Here is a 13,414-nt window from a genome sequence, read left to right on the forward strand (position 1 = left end):
GGTGGATGAGTATGTTTGATGATATCGTCTAGATAAATTGAGTTTGTCGGTGCATCATGACCAACATCAATCTTCACGGCTGAGAGGAATAGACCATTCATACCTACACCACTATTTACGACTTCAGTTATATACATTCAAATATGAGTTGACTTACGCCAAAGTTATCTTGAGTACTTTCTTTTAACAACTTAAGTGAGCCTAAGTGATATTGATGAATCCAGGTGAAAGTTTTGTGAATTCTAAAATTTGAAGTTTCTTTGAGCAAAGTGTGTACGTATCATTGAGAATGTCTGTATACACATTCCGAACCAAAATAGGCAAAACATACATTTCAATTGCATGATTTGTTTGACTTCATATGGCTGCACTTTTGCAGCTCTGTTTTCATTAAAAACTCCTACACTCATTCATACAAACCGTACATGGTTTTTATTTTTGGGTATAAACACATGCACAGGATACAAGTCAGTTAACATAATTAAAATTACAACAGTTCCAAACCCAAACATTTAAAAGAGAGTTTGATAGCCTACGTATTAATTGACTAAAGCTCCAAGATGGAACCAATAATCAGGCTTCATATCCAGCATAAACACCACGATTATTGGGACCATCTAAGTTCCATCTTCATGCACTCTTCCATTTGAGACCGTCTGATCATTTCGCCTTCTCTTGGCCCATTTTTGCCAGCTTCCTCTTGCATTTTATCTGCATCCTCTTCCTTTTCTTTGACAAAAGAAAAAAATGATTTCTTGGATGAGCTTCCATCTGAATGCCTCATGTACTCCCGCGCCATCTTAATGAGATACAAAAGCAGAGCAAGAAAGCAAGCTGAGCCACATAGTAAAAAGAGTCCCCAAAAGCTTTTAAGTGGAAGGCGGTCTACGTCTTGCTTTGCACCTTCTGAGCTGCATGCACTACTTGTAAGCCATTTATCATGAATCCTCTGTAGACCCCCATTCTCTGATAGTTTCAGGATCGCAGTTGACATGTCAATTGCTAGTGGCGAGTCCCGTGGAAAGGCCTAACCAATGAGAAATATAGAACACAAAACAAAATATAATTAAGAAACTTATATATTATGTTGTATATGTGACATCTATCACATTTATTATTTATAAGTATTTTGTAATAAAATGGATAATAACTTTAACATTTCTTTTTTGGATATGAGGTCTGTTTGGATATAACTTATTTCGTTGAAAACTGAAAATTGAAAACTGAAAACAATTTTTAAATGTGTAAATAGTACCGTGAGACCTATTTTTAATGAAAAAATTGCTGAAAAGTGAAATTTATGAGTCTCGTGAACAGTGCACAGGACCCACTAGTAGCTGAAAAGTCAAATATTATGGCTACTGTTCACTCTTTTTTACTGTTCATATGCTTGGTGCATTGTTCATGTCCTATGAACAGTGCACTAGGCGCTGATCTTTAAAAAAAAAAAAAACACGCAAATGTGAATGCACAAACATGAAAACGCTAAATCCAAACAATCACATGATAGACATAAGCAATGAATTAAAAACATGTGGCTAATCCAATACAAATATACTATGTCTAATCAAGTCAAACGCATGCATGTGTACTATGGTTCTCTAATGAGTTTGATATGATATATTATTTTAGGATTCAAATCCTTTAGATTTTCTAAAGTACTCTACTAAATAAATTTCCTTAAATCTTAATAATTCTTTAATGATTTAATAGTCTAGATTTTGTCAAGTCAGCATTATATTAATAATAATCTTAATTATTTTGTTTGCATCATTATTATATTATTTTAAGAGTATTATTAGTAGAATGCTGACATGGTAGAATTTAGACTCTTAAATCATAAAAGAATGGTTAAGATTTAAGGAAATTTATTGGTAGAGTACCTTAGTAAATCTAGAGAATCTAAATCCACTATTTCAACCAAAAGCTAAATCTATTAAAAAAATGGTGAATTTGATCGATTAACCATTATTCTAGGACTCTCCTCACTTGTGAGTTCAAACAATCCCTTAATAAGTGAGACCCCATACATATGCATGTAAGATTTTTAATTTGATGTCATTATAATTTACCACTTGTTCCGAAAGTTTAAAATGCTACCAAATGATAATATCAATTATCATTATTCTATCATGATTATGAACAAATGCTAAAATGAGGAAGTATATTTTTAGCGAGGTGTTACGTCCACAACATTTTAATAACAAATCATAGGTGATTAGTTGTTATTGGTTCAAATTTGAATCTAACACTAAAATTACTTTTTTACCCTAACAAAAACAACCAGTAACAACCTGTTACTTAGGATTTGTTGTGAAAATATTGTAGACATAACATTTCTCATATTTTTATGGTTCACCAGTTTCACATTCACAAGATGACAGGAACAAGTAGTCATCTTACTGAAAGTTTTGACAATAATATTTCTGTATGCTGAATTAGTAGAACCATTAATGATTAGTGAATGAACCCACAAAGGAATTAAATTTACCAAAGGGGATGTTCCTTGTTACTGTTAAAGAAAAATCAAATGCTTATAAATGATACTTACAAAGCCCCATCCCATTTTGGTGAATTCTTGACCTACTATACCAAATTCACATCGGGTGGAGAGGAAGAGCTCCATGTATGCACGCTCATCAATCACTGCAGCAACACCACCCTTCCTTGGACCATCCCTCAAGGCTTTTTCATATTCGTTTGGAGAGTTCAGGGGAACAAGTCTGTTCTTATGCACGTTGAGCTCCTGTGTCAAATAATTTTCAGCAAATGAACCCCGCAGGTAACCAATTGGATCGTTGCTCGATATTAAACTTTCAATCCCTTTGACGGGTGAAGAAAGCTGTTCCACTGTCAGTATTGAGGTCAGACTTGCAATGTAGCTCGAATTGAGTATTAAAACTACAAAAAGCCATATGATAAGCACTAAGCGACCAAGGGTGCTGGCAATCCTTTCCCCTACATAAAACATGAAAGGAGCGATTTAGTAATCCTTATTACTAGTAGATCCAAGAGATAGTCATGTTGCATTAATCACAACAGGTCATGTCAATATATAGCAATTTGCAAGTGACTGCAGCAAATTGCTTGTGAAGAATAAAGCAGAGCATTTTACTTACTATGAGAGAAAAACAGAGTGGAAAAGCTGAACCTGCAAAGTGAAAGGCACAAAATTAACAATAGGGGAATAGATAAAAATTTAAGAAGACGCAATTTTATAGAATATTTTTGAAAATGAAAGACGAACCAATAACAAAACATTCCAGGTACAGTCATTTATTAACTTTTAGCGTCCAAACTATCATCATCACAAAAGGAACTTTTCTTGACCTGACAATGGTTACATTATTAGTGAAGGTGAAAAGTAGGGAAATATGTTCTACTTTTTTTTGGATGTGAAGGGCTTCTAGTGATCTCTACCTCAGCATTATCATTTTCTTACAAAGAAAGAATGAATGGAGTGAAAGTTTTACCATAGTAACGTGTGTAGCTAAGCTGTTCCTAATAGAAGCGTAAGTGATGTTACATCTACTATAAATTTTACTATATAAGTTGGACAAACTGAAGCGTCAACTTTAAATACAAAATAAAAATGTATTTCAAAAATCGCATTCAATGTCTTATAAGATTAAATAAAATTAGTAGTAGCTTTAGTATTTTTTCTTTTTCTTAAGAACTCACCATATAATTGTGACAAATTGTTTTCTAGGAGGGCCCCGGAATTCATCATTTGTCCTGCGCTCCAAAATCCAAACAACTGCTCCCACAAGAAGGAAAGATATTCCTGTGACACACCACATCAATGGAGTAAATGGTCTCAAAAATGCCCAAGCACTAGAGTTCAACTTCCAAACTGGGGCCACTACCACTAGCCCAGACTCAATATATGGCTGTGTAAAATCCACCATCTTTGTCCTGTTTGTGGTAATTGTAATGTCTCCAACCACAGCATCAAAGTCCTATACATATGTAACATCAAAACCAGTGAATCAGGAATTATAACAAAAAGCATGAAAAACAAAAGCATATCACACTATAAGAGTAGGATACAGGATTTTTATTCCAATGTTTGTAGAGAATTGATGTACTTCATACTTACACCAGTTGTGATCTTGTGCAGAAGATCTTGGTTTATTGGATTCGTATGCCCATCCCCAAATGGAACAAACTTGTACGGGACTGGATATGGTAACGCGTCCTTTGCAGCATTAAACACATCAATGCAGTAACCACCAAACATATCAGGGCCTTCACCTCTAGAGACAAATTCACGATAACTAACACGGATTGGAACTCCAACTCTCAATTGCCTTCCATTGCTCGATAATTCCCATCCACGAGGCTTTTGAGTTGTTTGTCCTGGCCAGATTACACCGTATAGTGATGGATGAATTGAACTGGAACCATTTGCTTGTGCATTGAGCTTATCTGGTGGTACAACTGATAAGCCAGAAGAATTGGACCAATACCCAATTGTCCTAGACCCTGTGCCAATCACATTGATGACTTCATATGAAGGATGAATGAGGTTACCATCAGGAGTGAACTTAACCTGGCCAGTTACACCACTCATGCTAACATTTAAAATGTTTTCACGCAACACTGACCCTTCATCAAAGACACTCATAGCATTAAAACGCAAGTTTCCTTCACTAAATTCACTTAAACCCTTATCATTTGAAAATGAAATGTTTTTCCCCTGACTGAAAAATGTGTCAAGTGCATGAGCAAGAAGCCAGACAGTGTCATAGGCATATAGACCATAAGTATTTAGTCCAAAATGGCCATTATCTGTGTTTCCTACAGCAGTCAAGTTGCTCCACCTTTTAACAAATTTCTTTTTCAAATCCGTCTCCGGTGTGTACATGCGCAATGTAAGAACCCCCTGAATACTATCCATTACTGATGAATTTAAGGAAGATTCTGTATCTAGTAGAGTAGAAAGCCAATCAGTAGCTATCCATACATATCCATTTCTCATCATCTGCATATTCCGTGCAGCATCAAGTACCTCTACACCTGAGGAATCATAAATGTGCAGTATAATAATCCGAGACTCCATCAAAGCCACCTTGACCAGTGCATCGGTGATGTCAACGCGGTTTAGGTCAGGTTTCATAGGAGCTTTATATGAGATTTTACATCTTTTCTCGGCTAGCATGTCCCCCAGTGCAGCAATCCCATTTCTACCATGATCATCATCAATATAGATTGCTATTACATCTCGCCATTCATAGTAGGCTACAATTTCTGCTACTGCAGCCATCTTGAAGAGATCACTTTGCGTTGTCCGAACAAAGTAAGGGAACTGAAGTGAATTCAGGGTGGGGTCTGTTGCTGCAAAGGATAATAAGGGGACACGGAGCTCATTCGCAATATGTGAAATTATATGAGCCATAACTGAGCGCTGGGGACCTAGTATGGCCACTGTATCATTCTCCATAAACCGCAAAGCTGAAAAACAACAATTAAGCTTTAGTTCCAAAATAGCGCAGAGTTTGTAAAAGAAGGTGAAAATAAATAGACTATGAAATTTTATGACTTGCGCATCATGGAAAGGATGAAAATTTGTGAATGAACAAAAAGGAGATGTTACAGAGAATGTACCCTCAACAATTCCCAAAAATTCATTGTCTAATTTGGAATCCTGCATTGCTAATTTCAGCATAGTTCTATTTAGAATTGTTGGATCGTCATTCACATCTTTGATGGCAGCTTCTACTGCAACTTTAGCAACTTTCCCAATGGAGGAATTCAAAGAGAAAATAGCCCCAATTTTCACAACGCTGGATATTGTTGAAACGTTAACACTAGTATTACTAGTGCTAATACAAAGCCCATGGTAGAAAAGCATAGATACCCGAAGCCAAAACATATTCATGGTGGAATACTCTGCAAGAAACAAAACAACGTAGTCACAAACGGATACTTCCTCCTACCAAAAGGCACTAACATGTACAGAATACAGATAAGCATTTATGTTAGAAACTTAAAATATAAGTGGAAGCAAGAAAATTTAATGAGGTTCGGCTTATGGTATACGTCCATAGTGGAAAGCTTAAGCGACTGCATCTTTATTGCTATATTGAAATGTGTTCCAATGAAGCAATGTAAGTATACATAGGAATATATTAAGTTTGGTATGTTAACTCTAAAACAAGGGCATCCCATGGTATCACAAAATCACAATAGCCCTTGATATTCTATAGAACCATTGTTTGTGTATTTATGATGAGATGCTAATATATATATATATATATATATAAATAATATACTAATATATTCTAACAATACACACATACACCCGTAAATATACATAATATAAATATGTATTTATGTATGCATACATTATAAGGATATGAAGCTAAATGAGCGAAGCATAAGTTGTTCTCTCAGGCCTATGCACATATCACAAGAACAACAGAAAATACCTCTAAAAATCAGTTTAAGAAAATTGCAATGTTGTATATGTTTAGATGTATTTGTGTGCCTATATATATATATATATATATTACCAAAGCAAATACAAATAGCAATGACTAAACAGAGTCATGAAACACAGAAAAGAAGACCCCCCAAATAAGACAAAATAAGCACCCATGAAACACGGGGAAACAAGAACTACCCGGGTGTTACGTCCAAAATATTTTTACAACATTTTCACAACAAATCATAAATGGTTAGTTGTTATTGGTTCAAATTTGAACCTAACGTTAAGATTACTTTTTTACTCCAACAATAACAACCAATAACAACCTACCATTTAGGATTTGCTGTAAAAATGTTGTGAACATATCATTTCTTTAATAAAAAAGGTTGCAGGCTTGAATGAGAGTAATTCGGTTCATATTCAAAACATGCGTAATTGAAAGTAAGACACTGTATCAAAAAAAGAAAAAAAAAAAAAAAGTAAGACACCATAGGATCAAAGTAGTTGCTGGTTAATTTAAAGAGAGAGAAAGAGGGGAAAAAAAATCTCAAAAGTGAGATTCTTTTCCTTTTTCCTTTTGCCAGAATCTCAAAAGCTGGATTTATTGGATACGTTAGACTAGAGATAACTCATAAGTCACTTAGATTTGAGAATTTAGAACAAAAATAGAGGAAAAAAAACCAAAGTCACTTTCAGTACCACATTAATCATACTAAAACTACACTTAAACTTGTGCCAAATTCTAAAAATGCGGCTATGGGTTAGAGCGCATTTGTAACAGTGAGTCATCCATGCATGCCGTTAGATTGATGATTAAATTATTAAATTTACTATTTTTTTGTAAAAGAGAATTTCAACTCATAACGTCTGCTCCTGATAATAGCTCTATCATCAGACTAAGATACCAATCAGTTTTTGGTGTAAGCGAGGATTGAATCCCGAATCTCTTATTCAACTATCAGATACCTTACTAGTTGAGCTAACTGAAACCCACTAAATTCACTATTTCCTAATAGTTTAAACTTTTGTACTGAAAAATCTAATGCGTTGGCCTCACTTATTAAGGTGGAGTTCAGATTCATGCTCAAAGGAAATTGTTAAAATAATAGTTAAATAATTAATTTCATTATTTCCTAATAGTTTAAAATTTTGAAATAATTGGTAATTTATCACATGTAAGAATGAAAATTGTACTAACCTGAAGGAATTTGAAAAGGGGAAGTTATTTACATACTTTTTGTGCGTATTTCTTGTGTACACACTACACACTTCTCATCAGTATAATTGATTTGAATTAAAGTCAACAAATGCAACAATTGGATGTGAAATTAATAATGCAGATAAAACATATGTAGAGAAAAAACGTGCACAAAAAGTCAGAAATAACACTCTCCAACCGAACATATTTGTATTGATTATGCAAAGAGAGTGTACTTTCGAGGACTACTATGGTGGTTACATGCAATAATTATAGATTACTCTAGCTTAGATGTGAGGCCTCACCTGTTATGCGTGTAATACAACATGTGCATGCAGTGAGAAATGCGTGCCTGTTAGAGAGAGTTTCTTGACCCTTTTATATACTTCTCTGACTGAGTTGCCATAGACTTACATCCTGGAATGATCACCAGTACTATTGGATAGAAATTAGAATGTCATTCTTTTGCATTATTGAGAATACCACTAGGGGCATTTCATCCAATAACAACTAGTAATAGAATTCATAATGGCCGATTGATTTAGTTTCAGCACTTGATTACCATTGTATCAAAATGGAGTAGCCACTTCTAAATGGAGCATGTGCTGCTGAATGTTATCCTTCAAGTTCACTTTAAAGGTCAAGGTCATCTCATCTCCTAATCATGAAGAATTTGCCCTATGAGGCATATTAGTAGTCCACTATACTATTCAAAATTCAATTCATCCATCAGGTATCCCCAAAAGGGAAACTTGGCAGGACATTAAGGTATTGATCATGTTTTCGATGAACTGATAATACTCATTCATCAGGCCAGGTATCCCAAAAGGGCAGCCTGACAGGACATCAAGGTGAGTTTAAAAACTTATTTCCTGAAATATGATTATAGACCAAGCTATAATGTCTTTAGGTACTAGGATTTTCAATGGGATCCATCCTTTTGTAGCTTCAGATTATTGTCCTGCGATTCAATGTGTAAGATGCCGCATTTGAAGCCTCTAGTGCTTGGGTTTTCTTCTCCTCCCCTAATGTCGCAAGACAGGTTTTTCACCCGAATTTTCTATCTTGGAATGACACTAAGTAAAAACCCTACTTAGTCTTCATTACAAAGATACAGTGGGTTTATTTGTTAAATATATAATGATCCAAGAGGTCCAAGTATTTAACACAGTAAAAATGTAGCCGCTTAGGCTTTCTCCTCATGTGGACATAGGTTGTTAGGTCAAATTCTCTCTCTTTCTTATGCTTTTATCTATAATTATCTTCATTTTAAATTTTAACGCCCTAGTCAACAACTCAAAAGGCTGACAAGAAAACCCCTAAGAGTTTGTTTAGTTGAAAGGATGAAAAAGTGGAAGAATAGAAAACAGAAAAATAAAATAGAAAAGTAGAAGGATAGAAGAGATTTATTTTCCCCTCATGTGTTTCATTGAGAGGATGGAAAAGTGGAGAGATGGAACATATATTTATTTGGTTAAGAAGAAAAATATGATGATGGAAAATGAAGTTGGTATAAATTTACTTTTATGCCCCTACTACATAATATAATAAATAAATTTTTTTTTTTTGTAATCATTAAATAAAAAATATATATTTCCATTATATTATATTATATATATATACAAGGACTTTTTTGTCCGAAATTTCTGTATCGAGTTTCTCTTCAGTTTTCTCCCCAATATGGGAAGAAAAACATTTTGGTGGGCTTGGGAAGAAAACACTAAGACTTCACCAATTTCCTCCCATAAATCTACACAACTAAAAACCCCCAATAAATTTCTTTCCTCCCCATTTTTTTTTCCATCCTCCCTAAAATCCACCCAACTAAACGGACCCTAAGAGTTTGAGTGAATCAAGTGTTAAAGATATGTTTATGTGTAACAGCCCGAGAGACCCAAGTGTATGTATACACAATTCAACATAGTAAAGATTTGCTAGAATTTTTTTTTCCAGTGGACATAGGTCATTATGCCAAACTATGTTAACTGTTGTCTTATATTAGACATATTAGCCCATAACATAGGCCCAAGTCCACACCTATTATGTGTGCAAGCCAAGTCTCTTACTTGTACTAGTAGTCTAGGGTTTAGCCTAGTATATATATTCGTGTTATAGTTCATTGTAACACAAGTTTTATACTACACTCTTATATAATAAAGATGTAGCCATTAAAGATTTCCTACGTAAGCCAACAAAGTTGAACCACGTAACCTTCATATTCTCATGTTCCTATTTTATACTTCATCTTTCGCATCTACTTTATCATATTCAACATAGTATACATCAATGCTAATATTTAACGCAAACCAAAACAAATGACCAAGAAAAACTCAAAAAAGGCAAAAAACCAAAGTTGAAAATCAAAGGAAAAAAAAAAAAAAAAAAAGCAAAAGAAGAAAACGACAAAGACTTTTTTGTTCAGAATTCTTGTTCCAGTTTTCTCTTCAACTTTCTTCCCAATTTGGTGAGAAAATATTTTTGTGGGCCTAGGGAGAAAACACTCAGACCCCATCGATTTTTCTCCCACAAATCCACTCAACCAAACACCCTAATAAATTTCTTTCCCTCCCCTCTCTCTTCCTTTTTTTCATCCTCCCCTAAAATCCACCCAACCAAATGGACCTTAAGAGTTTGAGTGATCAAGTGTTAAAGATGTGTTTATGTGTAATACCCCAAGAGACCCAAGTGTATTGTATACACAATTCAACATAGTAAAGATCTGCTAGACTTTCTTCTCTGGAGGACATAGATCGTCATGCCAAACTATGTTAACTCTTGTTTTCTCTCTCTTACTTCCACATCTCTCTATAATTATTTTCCTTTTAAGATTTTAATAATCTCAATCAACAATTCAAAAGGCTCACAAGGAAAACCTAAGAGTTTGACTGAATCAATAGTGCACAACACAAACAAAGCATCCATGATAAATAAACACAGATTACAGGAAAACTTCCATCCTTTATTTCTTTTACGAGCAAAGTACAAAGAAAACTAAGTGTGCGTTTGCGTAGCGTTTTTGTGTTTGCGTTTGCATTTTTTTCTGGTCTCGTGCACTGTCCACAGACCAGCTTGTATGGAAAAACGTGTTTGTAACTTTAAAACTGAGTCCCACAAGTACTATTCATAATTTAAAAATTATTTTGCTACAGTATTTTCAACAATAAGTTTTCAGTTTTCAGTTTTTAGGAATAAACGATATTCATACAGAACCTAAAACTTTTGCTCACACAAAACCTGCCTTAGCCTAATCAGCCATTAGGGCTTACAAACACACAGATTTATAATGTTTCCTTACCAAGTACAATCTGATTTTTTTCCTTTTTTTTTTTCCTTCTCACATGCTATATATTGACACCCGTAACACAGCCTAATAATACGTAAAAATAACAGTCGTGGTAGTTACTGCTAAATAACTGCTGCCACATGTTAAACGCTTGTGCTTATGTTTCAGCCCAAGTGCATTGCCCAACACCTAGCCCGGGTCCATGCATGTATAAACCTCGTGCCCATGAGTTTGCATATATATGGTTGGCATGAGTGAGTGCACATACATAATACATACAATCACTCATCTTAACTTAAGGACAAGGATAAGTAAACTTTGATTACAGAAGAACAGGGGATTTGCACTTACAAAACATTAGGATATTATATACCACGTGCGGCACATCAAACATAAAAGGAAAAAAAAGAAAAAAGAAAAAAGGCCTGCGTGTTTCGGATACTCTAAGTAAGTATCACGACAAAATATCCTGCGCTTTTGAGGACCACCAAAGTTGGGCAACTCGCAACTCTTTAAAGTCTCTCAACCAATCAAAGAGGGCGTTTCGAGTCAAAGGATTACGCTTTTTGACTTTAGAATCAAACTCCAACTTAAGTAGACGATTACATATAAAGTCTGGTCGGGTATCAACTCTAGTGCTGACTGCTGAGCACTCGGCCATATAATATTGACTTGAATATATATATATATATAGTACTTGGCCCACTGGGAGGGGGAGCTCCCTGAATCTTAATTTAATTTCCCACTTAACACATTCAATTCACACCGTGTCTGAGTTTGAACTTTGAACCTATAGTATATATCATCCAATCTCTGACCAACTCAATTAGAATGTAGAACTCCAGTCGCTGCATCCACCATCATCTGATAGTGATAGGTCACTAATCACCATGCATAATGACTTCCATCGTTGGGTTCCTTCTTACCTAAATCTCCATTACCCTAGTGCTATACCCCATTAATTTTGTCCCTAATCCTTGGATTTCTCCGACTAATTTTGAAACATTTTTCTCTATTTAGGTTTCTGGTTGAAGCCAATTAGCAGCAATTAATATATGTACATCTATTTATTTTCCATCCCTGTTTTGTTTTCATGATTACGTAATAATCATGTTTCATTGTCTCTCAACCACTGCTATTCGTTATATATGACTTCTTTTTCCCATTTAATTACTTAAAAAATATATATAAATAGTTCAAAAGCTATCTAAATAAGCAAGAGGGAACAATTTTAGCCAACAAAATTTCATTGACGGGTCCGAGGGATTTTCAGATTTCTTTCTCTCTGTTTTTTATTTTTTTATAATTCGACAGTTGGAAGTTAGTGAATTTGAATCATAGATTTCTAGATCTCTACTCTATAGATTATGATTATGAAACGATACTAAACAATATTTGTAATTCTTCATTGTATTTTTGGATGCATTAGGGAATTCTTCATTTTGTGAAACAAAGAACTATAACGCAATTCGAGGGTCATCCAGAAATACCTACGGTCCAACAGAATGCATGCAGTGAGGAAAATAGCAAAAATTACACAAATTTGTTCTTTGGAAAATGGTGTCTTGTTGTGTGTAGTGCGTTTGTATTAGGGTTGTGTTCCACGTTGAAGAAAATTAAAATAAAGAAAGTGAGTAGAAGATATACATTGTTGATTTTAAACTCATTGACTTTAGTTTTTCAGTTGGAGTGACATCGTTCTCCTCCAACATTTCTTGAAAAAAATCATTTGTAGATTCTTAGCAACCATTTGCATAAATTTAAACTTAATTCAAAAGTGGGTCATTTCTAAGTGGTTGAGATCCAACTAACATTTGTTTATCATATTCTACCATATGTAAATATACGGACTCCCCCAACATTTCTTGAATGAATCATGTGTAGATCCTTAGCGAAAATTTGCATAAATTTAAACTTAATTTAAATTTGGGTCATTTCTAAGTGGTTAAGATCCAACTAACATTTGTTTATCTTATTCTACCATGTAAACATACGGACTCCCCCAAAATTTCTTGAATGAATCATTTGTAGATCCATAGTGACAATTTGCATTAATTTAAACTTATTTCAAATTGGGTCATTTTTAAGTGGTTATTCCAACTAACAATTGTTTATCTTATTCTACCATGTAAATGTATTGGACTATTTAAAGTATGGTCTGCATAGGGAGGATTAACCTACTTTTATATAAGTGAAACACAGAAATTCTTTTGAGACCTTGATGCACATGTTGAAACATACATCAACCCAAGATTTTAAGTTAGTTGATTTGGGTCTCATAATGTTGTATTAACTGTTCACTTTTTACTCTAATTGCTATTATTCAATATGGGACTGCATTATTAAGAAGTATAGTGTTCATTAACCTTTACTATAATTATTTTGGTGCAAATTTTCTTTGGGTAGAGAAATACCAAAAATAACATTAAAAATAGTAAAAATAAATCATGGCAATTAAGAAAGTAATAGAGAGTATGAATTTGGATAGAATAGAATAGTAGAA

The 13,414-nt window shown here is 34.2% G+C and overlaps 1 protein-coding gene across 1 annotated transcript; it reads right to left on the minus strand.

The window, feature by feature from the left end:
* Positions 1-310: 310 nt before the first annotated feature.
* Positions 311-5,892, minus strand: LOC112005506 (glutamate receptor 3.6). The gene is made up of 6 exons (XM_024037758.2): positions 5,608-5,892; positions 4,100-5,454; positions 3,682-3,959; positions 3,120-3,151; positions 2,552-2,958; positions 311-1,027 (listed from the first exon to the last, which is right to left on the minus strand). Exons 1-6 carry the CDS (start codon positions 5,879-5,881, stop codon positions 605-607), a joined length of 2,769 nt encoding a protein of 922 aa, XP_023893526.1. The 5' UTR covers positions 5,882-5,892; the 3' UTR covers positions 311-604.
* Between the last annotated feature and the right edge of the window lie 7,522 nt (positions 5,893-13,414).

This window comes from Quercus suber, unplaced genomic scaffold, assembly GCF_002906115.3.
Source record: "Quercus suber isolate HL8 unplaced genomic scaffold, Cork oak 2.0 scaffold_997, whole genome shotgun sequence".
Taxonomy (NCBI): domain Eukaryota; kingdom Viridiplantae; phylum Streptophyta; class Magnoliopsida; order Fagales; family Fagaceae; genus Quercus; species Quercus suber.

Excerpts from the sequence above, each read along its gene's own strand:
- LOC112005506 (XM_024037758.2), bottom strand. The coding sequence starts at position 5,881 with ATGAATATGTTTTGGCTTCGGGTATCTATGCTTTTCTACCATGGGCTT. Across the intron at positions 3,152-3,681 it reads CAATTTGTCACAATTATATG|GTTCAGCTTTTCCACTCTGT; the intron begins GTGAGTTCTTAA and ends TTCACTTTGCAG. Across the intron at positions 1,028-2,551 it reads CCAAAATGGGATGGGGCTTT|GCCTTTCCACGGGACTCGCC; the intron begins GTAAGTATCATT and ends CTCATTGGTTAG.